Source organism: Sorex fumeus, unplaced genomic scaffold (assembly GCF_029834395.1).
Source record: "Sorex fumeus unplaced genomic scaffold, SorFum_2.1 ptg000018l, whole genome shotgun sequence".
Taxonomy (NCBI): Eukaryota; Metazoa; Chordata; class Mammalia; order Eulipotyphla; family Soricidae; genus Sorex; species Sorex fumeus.
This window is the reverse complement of record NW_026606075.1, coordinates 17,787,005-17,810,259: the sequence shown is the minus strand read 5'-3', so window position 1 is coordinate 17,810,259 and position 23,255 is coordinate 17,787,005. Positions and strand designations below refer to the sequence as shown.

Here is a 23,255-nt window from a genome sequence, read left to right as displayed (position 1 = left end):
AGTGATTCAATAAAATAAAAAATAAACAAACAAATTTAAAAAAGGGTGATAGCTGATATTTTCAGTCTGAGAAAAAACACATTTTTTTCAATCATACACTATAGATCTGAATTTCATGTGGACTAAATCCAGTTATCATTTTCTGACTCTATACCTGCCTCTTTGTCTTTGAAATAGAGTTAGTTTTAGACAATAGAGTTAATGCAAGAGTAAATTCAATCTTGAATATAAGCAGTTTAGCTAATAATGGAAATTTTGACATAATTTGAAAATTAAGATCTTTTTGGTTGCTTCAGTGATTATTTTATAATCAAACACTTGCCATCGGATAATGAAATCTGATTCAGTTTTGTTAGAGATATTCAGCAAGTTCTACACAGTCTGTAAGAACATTTCACAGATTTTTTTCTGTAGTTTTTTCATATTATCACTTTAAGGCACAGAAGGTAAACTTTCAGAGTGTAATATGTCTGTATAAAACTGTTGGGCAACATTTTAAAAAATATGCCCAGAGGCATCCGACTGAAGATGGAACTTCTGGATCAGATTTAGACAGTCTAATTTAATTTTGTCACTGTGTCTATTCTATGTGTTTATTACTGCAAAGACTTCCTGCAGTAATATTGCAATCATTTTTTTCCTTGAGTGTTATTAATATACTTGACACAATATTTTGTAGTTTTGTTTTTTTTTAATTATTTTTGGGCTGGAGCAATAGCACAGCAGGTAGGGTGTTTGCCTTGCACACAGCCGACCCGACTGACCGGGTTCAATTCCTCCACCCCTCTCAGAGAGCCCAGAAAGCTACTAAGAGTATCTCACCCACACTGCAAAGCCTCGCAAGTTACGCGTGACGTATTTAATATGGCAAGCACAGTAACAACAAGTCTCACAATGGAGATGTTACTAGTGCCCGTTCGAGCAAATCAATGAACAATGTGAGGACAGTGCTATAGTGTCGTCTTTAAAAAAGAATGTGAGGATTCAAGTTAAGCTGTTTTCTATTCCAGTGTTATGGTCATCCCACTTAGAACTTATATTTAAGGGCAAATTATAAATATTAGAAACATTCTTTGTATCAAACAATCCTGAATATAAACAATTATAAAATTTTCATCATGCATAGTTGTTTTTCTTCCTTATGTTTACAGAAGATAAATTATTCTCCTTCTGACCTATTGGACTTCTAGAGATATTCCTACTTAACATATGTTTTAAAATTGGGAGCATCCCCAGATGGTGAGGAAGAGTGGGCCAGAAGTGACAAATGGTAAACAGAGCTGGGGACACCATGATTACAGTCAGGGCTGTGCTGCTGTTTCGCATGTCATGAAGATTCAGAGATCAAACTCAGATATTCTAGATATGTGCTTCACCACTGTGACCCTTTTCTCTGACCATCCTATTTCATGTATTTTAGGGAAAGTAATCTTAACTGTATATTAAGCAATGCAAAAACATTTTATTTCAAATGTCGGAGTAGCACCGCAGCACGGTCCTCCTGTTGTTCATCGATTTGCTCGAGTGGGCCCAGTAACGTCTCCATTGTGAGACTTGTCATTACTGTGTTTGGCATATCGAATATGCTACGGGTAGCTTGCCAGGCTATGCCGTGCGGATGAGATACTTTCGGTAGCTTGCTGGGCTCTCTGGGAGGGGCAAAGGAATTGAACCAGGCTTGGGTGAGCCGGCCACAGGCAAGGCAAACGCCCAACCGCTAAATATCAGAGAGCAGATATTTTATCTGTAATATAAATTGAACACTAGTTACTGACTCAGGAGGGAGGGGGAGTGGTTTTGGCCACATCCAGTGATACTCAGGACTAAATCCTGGTCCTGCACTCAGGAGTGACCCCCCCAAGGTGCTTAGGAGCTCACATGTGGTGCCCGAGGATCAAGCACAGTGGCAGCCAACACAGCTTTCACTTCAAGAGGCTTACCTCCCACACAATTACTCAGGCCCAAAGAATGAATTATTCATTTTCTTCCTTTTATTGATTTCTTTCTATTTTTATAATAGTTTCAGTCTGCGTTTGTCTTCTAAAATTACATTATCACCATCACTATCGCTATCACCCCGTTGTTCATTGATTCACTCGAGTGGGCACAGTAACGTCTTCATTTGTCCCTGTCACGTGCTAGTGTAGCCCGATGACATATTGGGGGATCCTTCAGGATCAGGGGAATGAGGACCATTCATTGTTACTGTTTTTGACATATGGAGTACTCCACAGTAAGCTTGTCAGGCTCTGCCGTGCAGGCGGGATACTCTCGGTAGCTTGCCAGGCTCTCTGAGAGGAATGGAAACTTTGGGGGCAGCCTCTAATCACCTTTACAGGTGTTCCTAGTCAGGCATGCAGGTGAGTATGATACTCTCAGTAGCCTGCTGGGTTCTCTGAGAGTGAGAACTAGAGAATAAGAGGTGAGAAATAGAGAATAAGAATAAGCTTCCTGGAGCTTAGTTTTAAAGCCTCTGGATCCTGGCCAATGATGGGGTTACACGGTAGTTGGTGGGTGTAACTGTCTAGCAACTGGAAGGTGAGAGAGCTGGGTAGAGGAGGCCCAGTCCTGAACCAGGCAGGCTTGGAGATCTCAGCCCCGGGTCCCGCAAACCTGGGTTCCTCTGCCGGTTTCTCGTCCAAGCGTGTGGAGGGAGAGTAGTCTCAGCATAGCTTTGGGTCCCGGAGGTCTTCAGCTGTTGGGGCTCTCGGAGAGGGAAACTCAATCCGCCCTCCTCCAAGGGGTGCCAATGAGAACTGCCAGGCACGGGGACAGAAGACTCCTATAATTACATTAACTACACAAAATTATATTAAGTGTTCTTTTGGTTTGGGGGTCACATGTGGCCATGCTTTGGGGTTCCTCAACCTCTTTGCTGGGGAATTACATATGGCAGTGCTCAGAGAAACAGGTAGTGCCAGAGATTAAACCTGGGTCTCCTTCATGCAAAGCCTTAAATTCCAACAGGTGAGACATTTCTCTGGACCTTTCAGTGGTTTTTAAATTGGCAAATATTGTTTACTACTGACTTTGCAAGGCCCAAAAGGTAAGTAATCATTTCAAACACTTCACCATATAATGATTACACAGCAATCAGAAATCATCCCTTAATATTTAGATTCTTAAGGATAAGAGGTCTATTTGTGCTTGAGTATGTAGCCCTTTATATTAAATTCTCATCTCCAGCATTCTTTACTATTTTATTCAGAACCTAGTTACTATATTCTCGAATTTTCACTTCCTTAAACCCCTCAAGAAAACACTCTCCTAGCATAGTGCCCTCTTCTTCCCATTTACAACATTTATTATATTTCTAATTAAGGTAAAGGTAAAGGTAAAGGCCCTCCCGTTGATCGTCGATTTGCTCGAGCGGGCCCAGTAACGTCTCCATTGGAGACTTTGTTGTTACTGTTTTTGGCATATCGAATACATCAGGGGTAGCTTGCCAGGCTCTGCTGTGTGGGCGAGATACTCTCGGTAGCTTGTCAGGCTCTCCGAGAGGGGCGGAGGAATCGAACTCGGGTCGGCCATGTTGGCTGCGTGCAAGGTAAATGCCCTACCGCTATTCCATCATTCCATTAATACTATTTTAAACTACATATGAGTGAAAAATTGTTTTAATTACCATTGTTCCTGAGTTGTAGAGATAACTACCGTCTGATGAAATTGGGCTAATTTATTCATGTATATTCTAAAAATTTCATATATAGTTAAAAAATTCAATAAATACTTGCAGCTAGGTTACTTGATTACATGACACAACATGTTCACTATATCTTAAGAGTAAATTGACTTGATTTTCTTTATGTATTTGTTACACATTGGTTCTCATTTCACTTTCTTATATCTCTAATTTTAAAAACTTTTATTGCAAAATGTACTTTTAATGTACTTTAGAACCTATGTCATATATGGATATGAGAGTAGAAATTTAGAAATTTCTCATGTTATGAATTATAAATGTATACCTTTTGATCATCTTATTAAGGGTGAGAAAAATGTTGAAATGATTTATTTCACTGTGATTCTATTCACTACTTGCTAAAAATCTTTGATCAATGTTAGTTCTGGTTTATAGTAATTATAAAAATAAAAACATAAATGAAATAATGCTATGTTTGTGTTTCAAAAGGTGTTAGAAATTATTTCCAAAAGCAAGGCAAGTCCCACTTCTTGTAATAGCTGAATTTACATTTATTAAAATTATATTAGTGACATCGAACTCAGGTCGGCCATGTTGGCCGCTTGTAAGGCGAACGCCCTACCCACTGTGCTATCGCTCCCCAGTAACAACAAAGTCTCCAATGGAGACGTTACTGGGCCCGCTCGAGCAAATCGACGATCAACGGGAGGGCCTTTACTTACTTTTACTTTATATTAGTGACATAGAATATCTAAATTTATTTACTTCTAAACCCTAGAATTTAAGCTAATAGAGTATATTCTGATGTAAATTGTAAATACAGTTACTAAAACCATGTGAGTTTTTTAAGTATATAATAAAATACTTAGTTGTACAAAATTATGGCAAATAAAAGATGAAGTATACTGGTATTGACTTTTCTAATAAATCAAAGATTCTTGTGCTTATTTAATCGCTGTTACATAATATTTTCACCTAAGTATATTTTACTAGGTATATTATATATACTGTTAATTTTAATTGACTATATGCCAGTATAATCCCAATTATCTTGTGAGTTCCATATATAGGTTAATAGGTGAATTAAACTTCAGAAGGGGAGAGTAATTTGTTCAGACCTACAGAACAAATAAGAAAATAAGAATTTTAAGCCCCAGTTCTAAGGCTGGCGAGATGACTTAAGGGGCTGAAGGCATGGTGGAAGCCCAAATTTCATTCCAGGCCACAAGATCTCCATAGCACCAGCAGGAATGACTCCCTGAGAATAGCTATAAGTAGCCATGAACATCACCACTGTCATCCAAAAATCAATAAATAAAGCACTGTTATATTTTAAAACAAAACCTAGAGGTTTTTTTTTTGCCTGTAGTTTCCTCAACTACAAGCGTTTTAAGGTGAAAAGTAAAATAAGCAGTGTTCCTTACATGCCATATGGGGCAAGACCAATTATTCCTTGGAAGGCGTGTCAGCTCTGCAACTGCAATGCCTGGGATAAAGGCCAGGCTCTGCAGTTGACCTACACTGTTAACCTAAGTAAAGTACAGCATGATTCTGTAGATCAGTCGACTCTGTTAAAATAAAGTCAATAGTAAATAGGATCAACTTCTGAGAGAACAAAATCAATTGATGTTTAAAATTCTCACGATAAAGCTAGACCCATGGTACATGAGAAGTCTACACTGAAATGATCATAATCATCTGACAATTAGCTGGGAATAAAATAGTAAGATATATTTGAGTAGAACATGATATTTTAACTATTTACGTATTTTCCTTTCAAAAAAACCATTATTTTTTATCTTAGAAAATTATGCACCATTGAACTTAGTCCTATACTATGTTCCTCCCCACACAAAACTTTTCTACTTACTAAAAAATAAAGTAAAATAAAATTACACATCATCTTATTATTTATTATTTTTATAATTCTATTATATTTTATCATATTATAGAAGATTTACTGCAGACCCCTACATATATACAGTTAGACCTGGCAGCATCCACTCACAGCAAAAGAAAGTTTAGATATGCACATAGAGAGAATATATTAAATGTTAGAATAACTGTAAACACTAAATTATTTTTAATGAAGGCTGTTATAGCTCTTAAGTAAAAGCATCTAAAGAAATGATACTTTATAATGTAAGATCATACATATACTATCATCGTTTGTCCTTAAAATTTCATAAGAATTCTTCAAAGGAATATAGAATTATCTAGGTTATATTTCAACATTTAAAAACCATAGCAATTTTTAAAATTCGAAAACATATCCATATTTTCAATTGAAGATCTTCATTTTCATTTAAATAAAATGATCTGAAATCATCCAAGTCTTAATACATTTTGGCATCACAGTTTTGGGATGTTGCATTATAAGAGTTCCCTTGGTAACTATCTCAGTTTCCAGACATAGAGTCAGCAATAGAAATAAATTTGAATGCCATTTCTGAAATTTTATCAAGTCACATTTAAATACTCAGGAGAGAAATGTATAAGACTCTTATGGACCACAGAGCCCAATAAATGAAAACAATTCTACTTATTTCTAGATTAGTTAACAGAGTGCTATCATCTTCCATTGCACTTACTTTAGTTTAAACATCATGTTCTCTCCAATATATATGTACAGTGTATCTGTTTTTATGAGGCTAGGCTTCTCATTCAATTCATCATTTTCTTTCCAAGTTGCTTATAAGGTGGCTGTCTGAACACTTGATCATTTAAAACAACAAGGAAACACATATTGGGTCTTAAATGAGAAGGAATGCTGCAATAGCCCCATAAATACGATGGACTTCTAAAATCTTTTCAAATGTTAAAAGTAACTTCAATTAACATAAAACCCAATCAAACATTGAGATAAGATGTAATAAAAAAATCTGAAAGTAAAATATTACTGAGATCTGACAGTAAATAAGATCTATTAGCCATGTCTGAAACTCTAAACAAAAGTTACTTAAATCAGAAAAAATATGTATAGGTAGAATTTAAAGGTGAAATAGATTGACATTAAATAGGTATAGAAATTTGTATTGATTCATAGAATAAGAAATGATTACCACATAATTGAGCATCATGTTCTAATAGATAAGGTACAGTAAAAATATATTCTTTATAAAGTTTCCTAGTATATATATATTAAAGTCATATACCATAAAATTATCATATTTTAAGATAATATCTATTTAATCACATACAATTTGCTCACATTTAAATAAAATGAATGCCCTTATAGCATTTATTGTTATCCAAAAATTTTTGCTTATATTTTTTTTTAAATTCTAGTTTGGGTAATATGGTTATAAAAGTCTTAACATCTATGATACTTGATGTATAAAGTGATCATATCTCACAACTGCCAAATGACCAGGAACCTCCACAATTGTCCTTATGTCACCTCTAGTCCCCCCTCACTTTTACTGACTGCTCATTTTTATTCTTACCCCTCACTTTCCCTGTGATTTAGTAATCAGAGTTTTGTAACCCAATGTCAAGATGTTTTCATTGTTCAATACTGTATATTACTTTGTCACTCTATCTTCTATAGATCAATAAGATCATACAGTATTTTTCATCTTCTGATCTATTTTGTTTACCTGATATCCTCCAGTTCCATCTATGTTGCACTGAACTTCAAGGTTTCATTGTCTCTTGTAACTGTGTACTATTCCACTATGTATAGACAGTACAACTTATTTATCTATTAATCTGTTATTGGGCTGGAGCAATAGCACAGTGTTAGGACGTTTGCCTTGAACGCAGCTGAACAAGCTGACATGGTTTCGATTCCTCCACCCCTCTCAGAGAGCCCAGCAAGCTACCAAGAGTATCTTGCCCCCAAGGCAAAGCCTGGCAAGCTACCTGTGATGTATGATATGCCAAAACACAATAACAACAAGTCTCACAATGGTGATGTTATTGGACCTGTCCGAGCAAATTGATGAACAACAGGAGAAGAGTGACAATGACAGTAATCTGTTATTAGACATCTGGGTTGTTATCTTGCCTATTGCACTAAGTGCTGCAATGAATACAGGTGTGCATATATCTTGAAATAAAAGGTAATGATAATAATAAATTACTTTATAACTCTGATAAAATGTGTGTAAATCAGATATTAAAATCTAAGAAGAACACACATACATGAGTATACATATTATATATGTATACACATGTATACACAGATATATGTGGGGCTCATATGGCAGTTATCAGGGGTTATTATTGACTAATGGTAGGGGATCACCTACCAGAAGTGTTCAGGGGAATCATGCAGTTCCAGAGATTATTCTCAGCTTCCTACTTTCTAAACATGTACTTCAATTCATTGAAGTATCTCTCCAATTTAGAAAAGTAAAGATTTTGATAATTAATTGATGTCCTTAAAGATTGGTCTACATGATGAAAAATGTTACATTCAATATTCCCATTTCTGCATCATCAAAACTCATTAGTAATAGTAGCTAGCCATAGTATAGCATTTGTTTGTGTCTAATTGTTTGAAATGAATGATAAATAACTGAAGTGATTAAAGATAAATATTCAAAAAATTTACATGCAGAAGTGATCTAAAAAACAAATATAGTACTTGTTAATCTGATACTTAAATCTATTTGTTTGCCTCCGTTGAAATGCAGAACTCTAAAATATTTTATCAAATCAAAATACTGCAAATTAATGTAGAATATAATTTATTGAATATGAAATGCATATAGTAGGCAACATTTTATTATACTAGATAAACTTAGAATACTACCTTAAAAAACTGAAATTCAAATGAAAAATAAAAGTACTTGCATATACTGAGAAAAGTAAGATATAATATGGGCAGGAAAAAGTAAACGTTATCTCTCATGCAACAATAATTTCACTGGAGGAGTAGGCAATAAATAAGGCACAAAAGTAAACAGATTATGTATTAGTGATTAATGATCAAAAATCCAATAAAGAAGACAATGAGTATCTATTTGGGAATATCAAGTTGGGATGTAGGGAGGTTGGGGAATAGCTATTAATAAGATGGATTCTATGCAATAACCATATTCAAATAGTAGAATTATACCATAACAGAACCCTGAAGGAAAAAAGAAAATGTGATGCAGGAAGGAAGAATGTGTCAATTGTGAACCAGGCTGGGTTAGGTAGACAATGGAAAGAATAGCCACAGTTTAGTTCTAAACGATTCAGGAAAGAGGGGGGAAAATGGGCAGAGGTGTGAACAGGTCCTGTGAGCCCATAAAACTAAAGAGTCCAGTGTTCATCTTGTTTGAGATCAGAAGTCTCTAGGTTTCTCTCTCTGCATGTCTACACCGGCAGAAGACACGTCTTAGTCTCATTCCAAGTTAAGGCTTGTGTGCCTGAGTATGATCCTCATGCCGAGGCAGAGTTCTCATAACATGCTCTCTCTACAGTGCTTCTTTTCATAAGATAGCGGTAATGCATTCGCCTTCCACGCAGCTGACCCGAACGATCCGGTTTCAATTCCTCTGCCCCTCTCGAAGAGCTTGGCAAGCTACTGAGCGTATCTCGCCTGCACGGCAGAGCCTGGCAAGCTACCCGTGGTGTATTCGCTATGCCAAACACAGTAACAACAAGTCTAGCAATAGAGACTGGGCCCACTCGAGCAAATGGATGAACAATGGAAGGGCAGTGACAGGAAATTGACAGTGACAGGGAACTCTCATCCTCCTATTTCCCTCTGGCCTCTTATGAGTCCTTAGCACTGCCTTGGGCAGGCTGTTATCCAGACATTGTTTGAAGTGCTTCTGAATTTCCAGAACTACCTGAGGCCATTTAATCTGGTACCAGATTTTTTTTTCTATTTAAAACAGTATTTAGCATCATATATTTGTTCTTTGTTTTTTGTTTTGTTTTGTTGTTTTGGGGCCACAATGATGGCACTCAGGGGTTACTTCTGACTCTGCACTCAGAAATTGCTCCTGGCATCTCCCATCCCAAGCGGGTGGGCTGAAAATAGACTATAGATCGAACACAATGGCCACTCAATATCTCTATCACAAACCACAACATCCAAAAGAAGAGAGAGAACAAAAGGAAATGCCCTGTCACAGAGGCAGGTTCGGGTGGGTGTTGGAGGGATTCTGGGATCATCAGTGGTGGAGAATGGGCACTGGTGGAGGGATGGGTACTTGAGCATTGTATGACTGAAACACAAGCATGAAAGTTTGTAAGTCTGTAACTGTACCTCACTGTGATTCACTAATAAAAAATTGGAAAAAATAAGAAGAAAGAAAGAAATTGCTCCTGGCTGTCTTGGGAAACCATATGAGATGCTAGGGAACAAACCCAGTGGGCCATGTACAAGGCATGTTCCTTGTCCACTCAGTTTTTTATGTTCTTATTCATGAAAACCATGTGTTCATTTATAGAAACATTGAGGATACTACATTTTATCACAGCTTCCAATGTTGATTGGAAGGCAGCCATCCACAAACCCTAGAAATCTAAGAAAAGAATGCGATACAAGACAAAGATATACAGTCAACTAATATAGCCAACATTCTGCAAAGAATTAAGCTGACTATTCAGAAGTTTAACCTCACTGAGATTTCAATGTGTCTAAGCCCAGCCCTAGAACAGATTTTTTTCTTTAGTTTTTTTTTTTTTTGGTCATATAGTGAGCTGTTTTTTCACCTGGCCCTTTCCATCAATTCATCCATAGTTAGAGTTCCCTCCATCAACTGATACTCAGTGTTGTACAATTACTAATTTGGGTAGTGAGGGAGGAAGGTTTGGGCCACACAGCTGTGCTTGGGGCTTTCTGTAGGCTTTATACTATGAAATCACTTTGTTGGGACCAAGGGGACCACATGTGGAGCTGAGATTCAAACCTGGCTATATGTCAGGCAAATCTTTACTCCTGTACTGTCTCTGCAGACTGCAGCAATTATTTTTTAAGCACTGAAAAATGTCTCTGTTGTTTCAAGGCATTCCTTTAATACCCTCAATTTTACTATTTTATTTATTTAATTTTTTATTGAGTCACCATGAGATACACAGTTACAAGGCTATTCATAATGGGCTTTCAGTTTTACAATCTTCCCACACCCATCCCTCTTCCAGTGTACATTTCAGACCACCAGTGTCCCCAGTTTCCCTCATGGCACCCCCCTGCCACCATGAAGCCTATCTCTATGGCAGACATCATCTCCATTCTCTGTCTGTCTGTCTGTCTGTCTGTCTGTTCCCTTTCTCTCCTTTTGTGTTTGCAAGAACAATACTGAGAGATTATCATATTTGTTCTTTGACCTATTTTCAGAAGACAGTACCTATCCAGAGTGATCATTTCCAACTACTTTTTGTCATAGTGGTCCCTTCTCTATCCCAACAACCTTCTCCCCAAGTATTTGAAGCAGGCTTCTAACCATGGACAGGTCTTTCTGGCCCTTGTATCTACTATCCTTGGGTATTTGTCTCATATTATGCTTTAAAAAAAGATGAAGGCTTTTTGGACTAGGAAATGAGTCCATCTCATTTTAGTACATAACCTAAATACCTTCGTTAATAATTATACCTGTATTATTTATAATTGAATTTTGAAAAAAAATTAAAGAGAGGCGGTGAAGAACTGTTTACTATGGATAAGAAGTGTGTGTGTGTGTGTGTGTGTGTGTGTGGTGTATGAGAGAGAGAAAGGGAAAGAGAGTTGCAGGGGATGAGAGAGTAGAGAGAAAGAGAGAAAAGGAATAAAGAGTATCTGTAAAAGAGAAGAGGTGCAATGTATTTTTGTTCGTCTCTATCCAAAATATATTGATTTAGAATATGCAGAAATATGCTGAATTTGTAACCACAAGATCTGATTCCTAGTCCTACTTCTGTCACTGAGAAGTTAAGCAAAACACATAGTTTACATGTAGAGTTACTGTATTTCAATTCTCATCTACATCTACCTTCTGAATTTGCATAATGTTATGATGCACAAGTGTAGTAACATATATCAAATGAGTAGCTCTTAAAGTTTCTGTAGAAGAACCTACATTAATAAAGCAAATCGTTTACTGTTGCCATTAACACAGAAGTCTCATTTTATTTATTATAATGTCATTACACGCACCACATTTATCTATTTAGTATTTTTTTGATAAGAAGGGGTGTTTTGTGACTTTATCAACAGTCAGGCAGATTATTTTCTTGAATTTTGATCCTCTAACTATCTTAATAATTTACGCATTAAAAAGTAGTGTGTAAAATTCTTATCAATGGAGGGGGTTTGGTGAAAGAGAAACTGGAGACATTAGTGGTGGGAAATGTACACTGGTGAAGGGATGTCAGAACACTGTATGACTGAAACCAATCATGACCAGTTTTGTAACTAGACAGTTACAGTAATTCAGGTAAAAATAAAAAAAAAATTCTTACTAATGCATAGGTCAGGATCCTCTTTTCTCTCAACATTTTTTGTTTGTGCTAGAGATTGCTTAGTTAGAGTGTTTTGGATTTATTGTGTAAAACACAGTAGCCACTCTGGTGTTGGAAATTTTTTTCTGTAAGTTTTATACATACTCAATATTCAAAATGGATTTGTGGGAGAGCTGCTCCGGGCTCTCTAAGGAACTACATTTGCCCTCCTTTTAGAGCACTTTTATTCATGCTTTGCATTCAGTGAGAACTGTCCTGTAGGAAAGATGGTCATTATTAGCATTATAAAGATAAATATGAAATGTTCCATTTCAACAAATGATGAACTCTTGAAACACATTATACTGATTTTAGATCTATAATAGAAACAGACTATACAAATAAAATATGTCATATAAATATACATTCATACAAATGAATACTTACTGTATTGACAATTTCTTCCCATGAATTCACCTGGGCACTCACAGGAGTAGTTAGCAACAAGGTCTGTACATATTCCACCATTTTTGCAAGGCTCAGCTTCACATTCATTTATGTCTAAGGAAAAGAGAAAAAGCAGAGGAAGAGGATTAGTGGTTAAAAAAAATATTGGTTAGCAGAATGCTTTAAACACTTTTAAATAAAACAAAATCTAATTGCTGCTATTATGATGTATGAATATATAGCATCAACAATACCAAAATACTGCTTAAAAATCAGTCTTTTATTAACTAAATTAAATTCAATTTAGATGGAATTGAGAATCTGAATGAAACAACAACAGAACTTATCTGGTCTTCAATCCTCAAAATAAATATGAATAGTTTTGGGAAATATTCGGTATATCTTTAGAATTACATCAAACAAATTAACCTTGATAGAGAGATGAATTGCTATCACTTACAAGGCCCAGAAACCTCCCCTGCAGCAACAACTGCCAATTAACACTGTCTTATTTCATCTTAATTCATTAAAATTTTAACTGACAGAGATGTTTCAGTTTCCAAATAGTTTGCCTTTGATGAATGTGATGTGAAGCAAATTAGAGCTAATAGCTAAAACTCTTTACATGCAAAGTAAAATAAATGCAAATGATGATCACTTCCTAATCTCATTCTAGAGTTTCTAAAGTTAAGATGACTAAGGGGGTTACCTTTGATATACCATTATTAAACCTGATGTAAAAATCATAGGAAATATAAAACACTCATCAAATTATGGTAATTCCCATGTTAATTTTGGGCAATGGAGACAGTGATTATGATTTTGAAGTGAAAAATAAAGAAATCTTAAGTAATTCGGTCAAATATGAATCAGTAATATTTAAGCAACATTTCTTCCTAAGCAAAGCATCATGCTGACTTTTGTAAGAGTTAGTAAAACTGTTGGAAGTTTCACAGCATTCCCCCTGGCTTTCTCTGTCACTTACAGTATTTTCTTCTCTGCTCTTATTCCCACAACTCTGTTTTTCCTTGAAATCTACAGAAATGAATGGTGTTACTTAAGAAATCCTGTCGCTGTGCCTCTTACTCCTTTAACGGGAGACTGATTCTCACAAATGTAGACCCTGGCTTCTATATAATGCTCTTTGTATGTCCACAAGTTCTATATTTTATTGAAAGATTATTCATGACTAATACAGATTTCCTGAAAAACAAAGTTTTCAAAGTTTCCAAACAGAGTTCGTCAATGTTTCTTTCAAGGTTTTCTATAAAAGATTTCTCTAGGCAAGTGCTAGTCTTCTCTGAAAATAAAGTATTTTTAATTTTTAGTGGACTTTCATAGCTTGAGAATTCATACTGATATAACCATGACTGTGCTCAGAATCTAAATCATTAGAGCACCTTTCCCACCAAATAATAAGTTAAAATCATAATCTTTTCATCTTTAAAAGGAACTGTATGATGGAAATTACAACATACTTTCAAATACCTGGCTCTATACCTCTCAAAAAAAAAGCCATGAGGGCAGGAGGAAAATTAAGGGATATTTTAATTTTCTGATAAAGTATTGAGCTCTTTTTAGTCTGATCAAATCTTCAATCTTTGTGTGACTACTGTAAACTATTTTCAAAATGGCTCATGAGTCTCTAAATAATTTATATACTTTTATATGGGTCACCACCAGTGGCCTGATGATTTGGATTGTTGTTACAGCTCCGGGTGAAGTGGTACCATTCACCTTGTGGTCTCATCAGTCACTAGGGCTTCAGTGGCAGCATTGAGATGGGCACAGCTTACAGTGCAAGGTTTTAAATTTAGGACCTGAAGCATTATGAACTTGAGATCTACATTCAGGCTGTGTCACTGGACCCGTGCTCTTTATTTCACTGCCAGTACAATTTAAAGCAATGACAATGTTTGGTCACTGAGTAATGTGTCTAATGTCTTTTCTTGGCATCCTTCCCAATAACACACAAGCATTGCACTGCCCTCCTGTTGTTCATTGATTTGCTTGAGCAGGCCCAGTAACGTTTCCATTTTGAGACTTGCTGTTACTGTGTTTGGCATATTGAATACGTCATGGGTAGCTTGCCAGGCTTTGCCGTGCGGACAAGGTACTCTTGGTAGCTTGCCGGGCTCTCGGAGAGGGGCGGAGGAATCGAACTCAGCTCTGCCGGGCCAGCTGCATGCAAGGCAAACGCCCTGCTGCTGTGCTATTGCTTCAGCACACAAGTATTAATTTGAAAAAAATATATATGCATACCTATGCTCAATCCAGCACTTACCAAAGAAGCCATGATGTGGAAACAAACCAAACAACACATACACACACAAATACACACACACACACACACACACACAATGGATATTGTGAAGATATATAAAAAAAGATGAATCTTGCACTTTGTTACAACTTGGGTGAACTGGAGGCACCATGTTAAGTGCAATAAGTCAAAGAGAGAACAAATACCAGATGATCTCACTAACTTGTAGCACAAAGAGAAAAGAAACAATGGCATTGACAGCATCACGGTCACGGTCATGGTCCTCCCGTTGTTCATTGATTTGCTCCAGCGGGCCCAGTAATGTCTCCACTGTGAGACTTCTTGTTACTATGTTTGGCATATTGACAGCATCAAATGAGAATAAACCCCTGTCCTTTGGTTGTTAAACTGAGCTTCAGAAGCTGCGGGGTGAGGGAGGGAAGGGGGCGCTGGAGGAGACCCGGCCCCAGCAGTGCTGGGTCTTGCGCACTCTGGTGGTGCTGAAGGTGCAGTAACTTTGTACCTCAAAATCAAGTTAGTATCATTATAACCATGCCACTAACACTACAAGACAAAATGTCTTAGAGAATGCACTGCTTTGTACTTTTGACTTTATATGTAAAAAGTTGATCTTTTATATACTTAGCCTAGCACTGATGTCCAGAACAAATCACATATGAAACATAATTTGATCTTGTTGTTCGTATACCTAGTTGTACCAGGTACTGTACTCAGAAACACTACTGGCAGGGTTGGGCGACAATCTGGGGAAACCAGAAATTGAACCCACATCTGTTATGTGCTAGGAAAGTGCACCACCCATTATATGACTACTCAAGCCCTGTACACAGGATTGAATTTAGGAATAATGCATGCCTAAAACACTATGGTAAACAACCGTAAAAATTTCAGTGTCTAAACAAAATGAAAATAATTAAAATAAAACGTTGACATTTTTATAGTGAATACTAAGCAATCAAGAATTATACATATATTATTAAGGTTAGCAGGCACAATTGTCCTTGGCTTCCTTATTTCTTCCAAGTCTTTACACGATAAATAGCCCTTATAACATGTGAATCTGAATCTATTCAAGACAAATCAACCTTTGACCTTTCTAGCTCTTTATCAGGTCTGATACAAAATAACCAACAAAAGAAGTTATTATTAAGAACAACTGACTTTTGGGCTGGAGCAATAGCACAGCGGGTAGGGCTTTTGCCTTGCATGCAGCCAACCTGGGTTCGATTCCCAGCATTCTATATGGTCCCCTGAGCACCTCCAGGGATAATTGCTGAGTCCAGAGCCAGGAGTAATCCCTGTGCATCGAAAAAGCCAAAAAAAAAAAATTCCTGAGTCCAGAGCCAGGAGTAATCCTTGTGACCCAAAAAGCCAAAAAAAAAAGAAAAAAAGAAAGAAAAAAGAACAACTGACTTTAAAATACATTATATCTTTATCCAAAGGTTAATATGAGTTAAGAAAAACTGGGATTTTGTTTGTAGTGGTCAAATGCTCTACAGTTACATTCAACTTGTGATAGTGAATGACTTATCATTTATATATTTCTGTAAACAAAACGTCTACCTTTATGGTGGTTTGAGAATTATATAACTGGTAAGAAGCTTGCCTTGCACACAGTCAGGCTTTGTTGGATCCCCAGTACCCCAGATGGACCCTTGATCCCCACTGTGAAAGATGCCTGCGCATGGGGCCAAAAGTAAGCCCTGAATACTAGCATGTGTAGCCCCCAAATAAGAACAAAACCAAGTACTACCCTTCAATTGAAATTCATAAAACATGTGTTGTCGTAAGTGAGTATGTTCTGGAATATTTTAAACAATTAAAACATTTCTCATATTTACATATCTAGTAACATGAGTGCTCGAAGAACAGATGCAAATCACAGAGAAGCATTTATATATTAATATAATGTAGGAAAGCTTTCAGTGGTGAAGGCTACTTACCACCGTGATTAACACTGAAAGCAGTCTAAATGGAAACAGACCTCAATTTGTATAAATCATGTTTAATTAAAGACTAGATATGTGTTCACAGAGTATAATGTCATAAAATGAAAATTAAACATCTTTGTAAGAAATTACATACATTTTTCTTTGTCACAGATCAGAGCACTCTCATTTTGAGGAGAAAGTGCCCACATTTATTCCAAATATTTCGCAACCTATAAGAGTATTTTTATAAATGAGAAAAATCTGGATGAATATGAGCTGCAGAATAGGAATTTCTGTATTAGTCAGACTTATAATCTTTTCAGAATAACATTATTTACCATTTACTGAGGTCTTTGCTCCAAAAATTAACTTTTGAGAACTGTTTAAATATTTGACAAAGTCAAAACAGCCTCATGGAATACAGATTTTTTAAATTAAGGCTCCTAGTTGACAACAGATTCTTCATTTTCAGCATCTAAACCTTTGCTGCCCACTGTCTAGTTTGATGAGTCATTGATACAGTTTAATACATTATTTTTTTACATGTTAACTCATTTAATCTTTTGTGTGTGTGTGAAAAAAATATAAATCAAGAAATCAAAGAGGAAGAATAAGAATGGACAAAAGTAGAATTGGTCACAATAATTCTGTTTTATGAAAATTTATTGAAATCCTCCATTTTGCATGCATAATTTAAGACTATTTTCACCATCATACTGACTTTAGCACACTGTGTAGTTATTTGTGAAGTGTTGATAATGTTCCCTCTCTCTTCACCTTTTTTTTGTTAAAACTTTTATCAACCTGTACATAATCAGGAAATTTCACTACAATAAATAATCTTCAATATTGACAGACACATATAGTTACTGAATCAGTCAAATACTTATCATCTCATATATATTAGAATTTTGAAAAGTGTTCGGTGACAGGTGGTTTTCTTTTTTCTGAAACTCTGTTAGATGCACCATTGTGCAGCTTACAGTCTCAAAGTTCAAGATGCTATTTTTTTTCCAGTGAAGAACAAAGTTTATATTGTACAAAACTCATTTAGAAAGATGAAGGAGAGAGGAAGAGAGGAAACGTGTGTTCAAGAGAGAACACAGATATCTCTATAGTGGAAAAAACAAAGAGATATAAAAATTATGCAAGAAATATAACATTCAAGGGACAACTCAGACTTGAAGAGCAAACCTCATGATGGTTTCTATGGAGTAGGTTGTCAAAGGAGTATTTGAAAATCAAATTTTATTTGCAAGGTCTATTTGTACCTTCCAAAATGTCTGTCTATAATTCATTTTCTTCATTACTTCCATTCTTCCTCCTTTCGTTCTTTGCTTTGGGGCAACACCAATCAGTGCTCAGAGCTTACTCCTGGCTCTGTGTTTAGGATTCACTTCTCATGAGGATCAGGTGACCAAATGTAGTAGCTAAGATCAAACCCGGTTCAGTCTTAAGCAAGCACCGTACGTGCTGTACTATGTCTCCAGCACCTGTATAGAATTTCTGGACATGATAAACATGTTTCTTTTTAGATCATATGTAAATATCCAATAATCCTCATTTCACTATAGACTCTACAAGCTGCCAGAAATGGAGATTCCTGGAGGCTAATTCCGTGGGGCTCCTTTGGAGACTTTAAAAATTAATTAACTAAATAACAAAATTAAGTAATATCCAAACTGGCTTAAATTAGCAATCTGTGAAGTAGAACTGAGCAAGTTGCTCTTTTGGACCATCAGGCATTAATTTTATCCTTGAGTTTTTCTCAGGTGGGTGCCATCTGATGCCAGTATTGCCCTTGAAACTTTGGAGTACCACTTTCCCAAATACAGCTGACCTTATAGGACAAGATATGCTGAAATAGACTGTAGGCCTCTGAACTTTGCCTAATGTGACCCCTAAAAACACCTGTCTGACCTCCTTTTCAGTGGAGACAAATATGATCTAATTCCATTATAAACCTATCTCCTTTCAACCCAAGTATATCCAAGACCCAGTAATCTGAAAAAGAAACCATGAATTGTGGGGGATGAGAAACTTTCTTCCGTTATGTTTAAAGGATACCATGATAAGGCCTCTTTATATTCTTCTGCAAAGACATAATTTCTCAACTTCCTTTTCCTTTCCCTGGGGCTGCCTTTTCACCCTGCAATATTGCTATTGACTGTTAATTAGCTGGCAGAGCTTATTTTCAAGAGCCTGCTATTTTTGATCCTTAATAACACATCATCCCTAGGCTCCCCATTAGCTATTAAATATTCTCAAGACCTTCTATGGGTGATTGCCTTTTAAATTTTGACCTTCTATTTTTTTTTCTTAACTAAAGCCTATGTTTTCTTTTTTCCATTTCAATTTATTTTTCAAGACTGAATAAATTATGATAAATTTCTAGGAATTCTATTTATTTGCATAGACACTGAATTTAATTATGCCATAAACTGAACTTCCCATAGGATATCCCGGTCATTTCTGAGCTGAATTTTAGCTTAATTGTAATGTTGTATGCTTAAACTCCCTTTCTATCTTGCCTTTCACTGTATTGCTGGCAATTAATTTTTAAATATCATGGTAAAATCTACATACAGTCTTGGGTCAGAGAGTAAACAGAGAAGTTAATGTGCTTGCCTCATAAAAAGCTCATCCCACATGGATCCCCAGCACCAACATGAAATTCCATGGAGTCCCACCAGGAGTGATCCCTGAGCAGAACCAGGAGTCAGACATGAGCACCTGGATATGACGCTCAAAATTAAGAAATACAAAACAAACCTACATACTTCAAAAATACTGTAATGTAGACAAACCTTTGATTAGTTTAATAAACTTCACTTATCAAAAACTATAGCATAAAAAATCCAAAAAGCTAATATATTACTATGTTATAACAATGGTAATTTTAATCCTAGTGTCCTAATATTTATTTTTATGACTCAATTTTTATAAAAATTATCTTGCTACTAGTATTTAGACAGAACCACATTATCTGAGATTTTTCAATATAAATTATTCCATTAAGTTTTTATTCATCTCAATTAGATGCTTGTCCCATAAGATGAAAAGTATCCACTGTATTAAAAGAGAATATAAAAAAATAAATTAAATATTCTCTGAAATAAAAGAGAGAAAAAGCTGTGTGAAAGATATAATCAAAAGAGTTCTATGTGCTTATAACTCACATTTTAGAGACCTAATATGTAATAAATTAGAGCTATTATAAAAACAGCAGAATCCAAGGAGAACCGATATCTCTGGTGAAAATGTTCATCAAAGAGAAAAATTATCTCAAAGATGATCATTACCTTGAAACATACAATATAGATTCTTGTCCTTTGTTAACTATTTGTTGATGGTTAATAAACAAAGGGGATGTTTGGACATCACCAACTCAATATTTTAGCAACAGTCAGTAATCTGCCGATTAAGTAAGAAATTTTGAGACCATTAAGGGTTCCATTAAGGAAAAATTGAATTCGATGTTTTTGAAAATTTGAAAACTTTGATAATACCAGAGCAAGAGTGTCATACCTGAATTGTTTTAAGTAATTTTAGGTATAATAAAAGAATAACAATATTATGTTGGAGTTTGGGTGATAGTGCTGAATAGCCAGAGTTGAATAACATGAATTATAAAGTGCTTATAAAGCCCTTTTGTCTCTCCATCCCATCCATCCATCCATTTATCCATGCATCCATTGATCATTCTGTATTAGGTATAAAAAAGAATATGGCATAGTACCTTACTTTACTCAAGGTTCTTAAAATACAGTATGTAAGCACAATAAAAATCAGTCACTGTATAAACACTTAGACAGATGCATACTGCAATTCTCAAAGGAACTCCAAATATAAATAAATAAATCACGCAATCAGAATAGAGAATGTTGAGCATTAGAGTTGGAATCTAAGAGACTGGGAAAAATGGTTCCATGTCTTCTGGATTATAAATAAATTATACAGTTATTTTCTAAATTTAAGACACATCTTATAATTATGTATCTAGAGTAGACCTGTGAATGATTCTTGTTACTCCATTGTCCTTTGCTCCAAGAATGTAAATCAATATCTCCTGATTTCCTGTTTTACTACAGTATACTATCATTTAAATGAATCACTCTGTGTATGTTAATATTTAACTCAATATTGAGGGTCAATATTAGCTAAAGCAAACATTCTTGAAATTTTCTATCAGAAGCCAATGAATGACAAAATAAAGACATTCACTATGAAAGCATGGGTATGATCCATATGATTGCCTTCATTTACTTATTTCCTAACTCATTAAAGCTTTAATGAGCACCTCTTATGAATTAAGATCTATGGTGTATGGTCAAATACATTTGTGAATCAGGATAGTTCATGTTCTAAGAGATAGAGCACTTATAATTCTGCTGAGAGATCTTTGTAATAAAGCATAATGGAATACTTATCATATACTATTGTGTACAAGTTGTGCTCATGCTACAGTGGAAGTGGAAGGGAAGGAAAGAGGTCCCCACTAATCTAATACAATTGACCATTTCAAATCAAGCCCTTAGGAGGAGTAACCAGTCAGATAGATAATGGGGATGGCTAAGGGCACAGACAACAAATGTGTAAGAGGGGACAGAGGTCAAGTAACTTCCTCTTCCCGACCACACACTGGATCCCCCTCTTGGCCATGTACCTGTTCTTCAGATAAATAGTGGGAAAAGAAGCAATTCTTACCCCTCTGTTCATGACCAGAGAATCAGAGAAAGGTAAAGGAATAACCACAAACAGAGCTCAGTAAGGACAGCTGCAGAGTATCAGTGGCAGACCAGTGGGAGACCAAGAGCAGTAGGCATCAGGAGGCACTGGACCCATGGACATCGCGAGGCCCAAGATACCAGGGAATTGTGGGGCATCCAGGGGCAGAGCAGTGGATATCATGACAGGCATCTTTTCCATTTAAATAACTTGCATGGACACATGACTACTTCTGCATACACACACACACACAAACAAACACACACACACACACACACACACACACAAAATCATTTCACTTAACCAGAGTGTAATTTCTTAAAAATATAAATTAATTCTCACAGATACAGTTAAACTCAGAAAACAAAAGAAGATTGTTCCCTGCTTCTACACAGAGTACCCTTTAAACTTTATAATAAAGACATAATTTAAGGGATGACCTACAGGGCTGGAGCGATAGCACAGCAGTAGGGCTTTTGCCTTGCACTCAGCCAACATGGCCGACCCGAGTTCGATTCCTCCGCCCCTCTCTGAGAGCCCGGTAAACTACCGAGAGTATCTCGCCCGCCAAGCTCCCCATGACGTATTCGATATGCCAGACACAGTAACAACAAAGTCTACAATGGATACGTTACTGGGCCCGCTCGAGCAAATCGGAGATCAACGGGAGGGCCTTTACCTTTACCTTTAACTTTACCTTTACCTTATACTTCTGTAACTACTGTGATAATTGAAAGAAGTGATTTTGGAAGAAGACATCACAAAAACTTTAAAGCTGTAATAACCATTACGAACATTGCTATACTATGGGTTAATCCATATTCATATTTTTCTGCAGAATGTTTCTGGTTTTGCTGCTTGATGAAAATGTAAGAAAATTTTTAATAAGGTGTATAGAAAACACAGACACTTCTACTTTGGGAGTTCTTATCAGCGTAAACAAATGGGGAGGATTTCCATAAATATTCTACAGATGAGCCACACAACCTTAGAACAGCACGAAAGATAGCACTTATACTCATAATTGCAGTTTTGAAAATTTTGATTTGCTGAATAGGATAATTCAACATATATTATTTATATAATTTTAAATGATGACATTTACATTTTTAAACTAGAACACTTCTATATACTTTTTTACTAGCAGACTCCTGAGATCTGCAGCTGCCATCAAAGAGCTGGGTAGCAAGAATTGTTCAACTGCAGAAGCTTGTCTAAACAATTGTAGAAGATTTCCTATATTCATGGAAGAACTAGAAGCAACAAAACATCTGTCACACACAGAAACACTGTGGAGAAAATTGCTACAAAAAACACTTTACAACAGAGTATCAAAATAGTGCTACCTATAAACCAATACAAATATATATATATATATATATATATATATATATATATATCGGAGAACCCGGCAAGCTACCGAGAGTATTCGATATGCCAGACACAGTAACAACAAAGTCTCCAATGGAGACATTACTGGGCCCACTCGAGCAAATCAACGATCAACGGGAGGGCCTTTACCATATATATATATATATATATATATATATAGAGCACTGTAGTACTGTCCTCCCATTGTTCATCGATTTGCTCGAGCAGGCCCAGTAATGTCTTCATTGTGAAACTTGTTGTTACTGTGTTTGGCATATCAAATATGCCACGGGTAGCTTGCCAGGCTTTGCTGTGCGGGCGAGATACTCTCAGTAGCTTGCCAGGCTCTCTGAGAGGGGCAGAGGAATCGAACCCGGCCACACACATATTTACAGAAGTATATATATATATATATATATATATATATATATATATATATATTCTCCAATATTTATTAACCATGCCAAATTGACATTTTTTTTCTTCTTTA

At 36.0% G+C, this 23,255-nt stretch overlaps 1 protein-coding gene across 2 annotated transcripts in view; it reads right to left on the bottom strand.

Moving 5' to 3' along the window:
- The window catches only part of EDIL3 (EGF like repeats and discoidin domains 3), a 489,148-nt gene that overhangs the window by 200,560 nt on the left and 265,333 nt on the right, over positions 1 to 23,255 (bottom strand). For both annotated transcript variants that reach the window (XM_056112534.1, XM_056112535.1), the window contains exon 5: positions 12,452 to 12,565. In XM_056112534.1, coding sequence (XP_055968509.1) covers positions 12,452 to 12,565 — 114 coding nt within the window. The remainder of the gene's footprint in view (positions 1 to 12,451; positions 12,566 to 23,255) is intronic.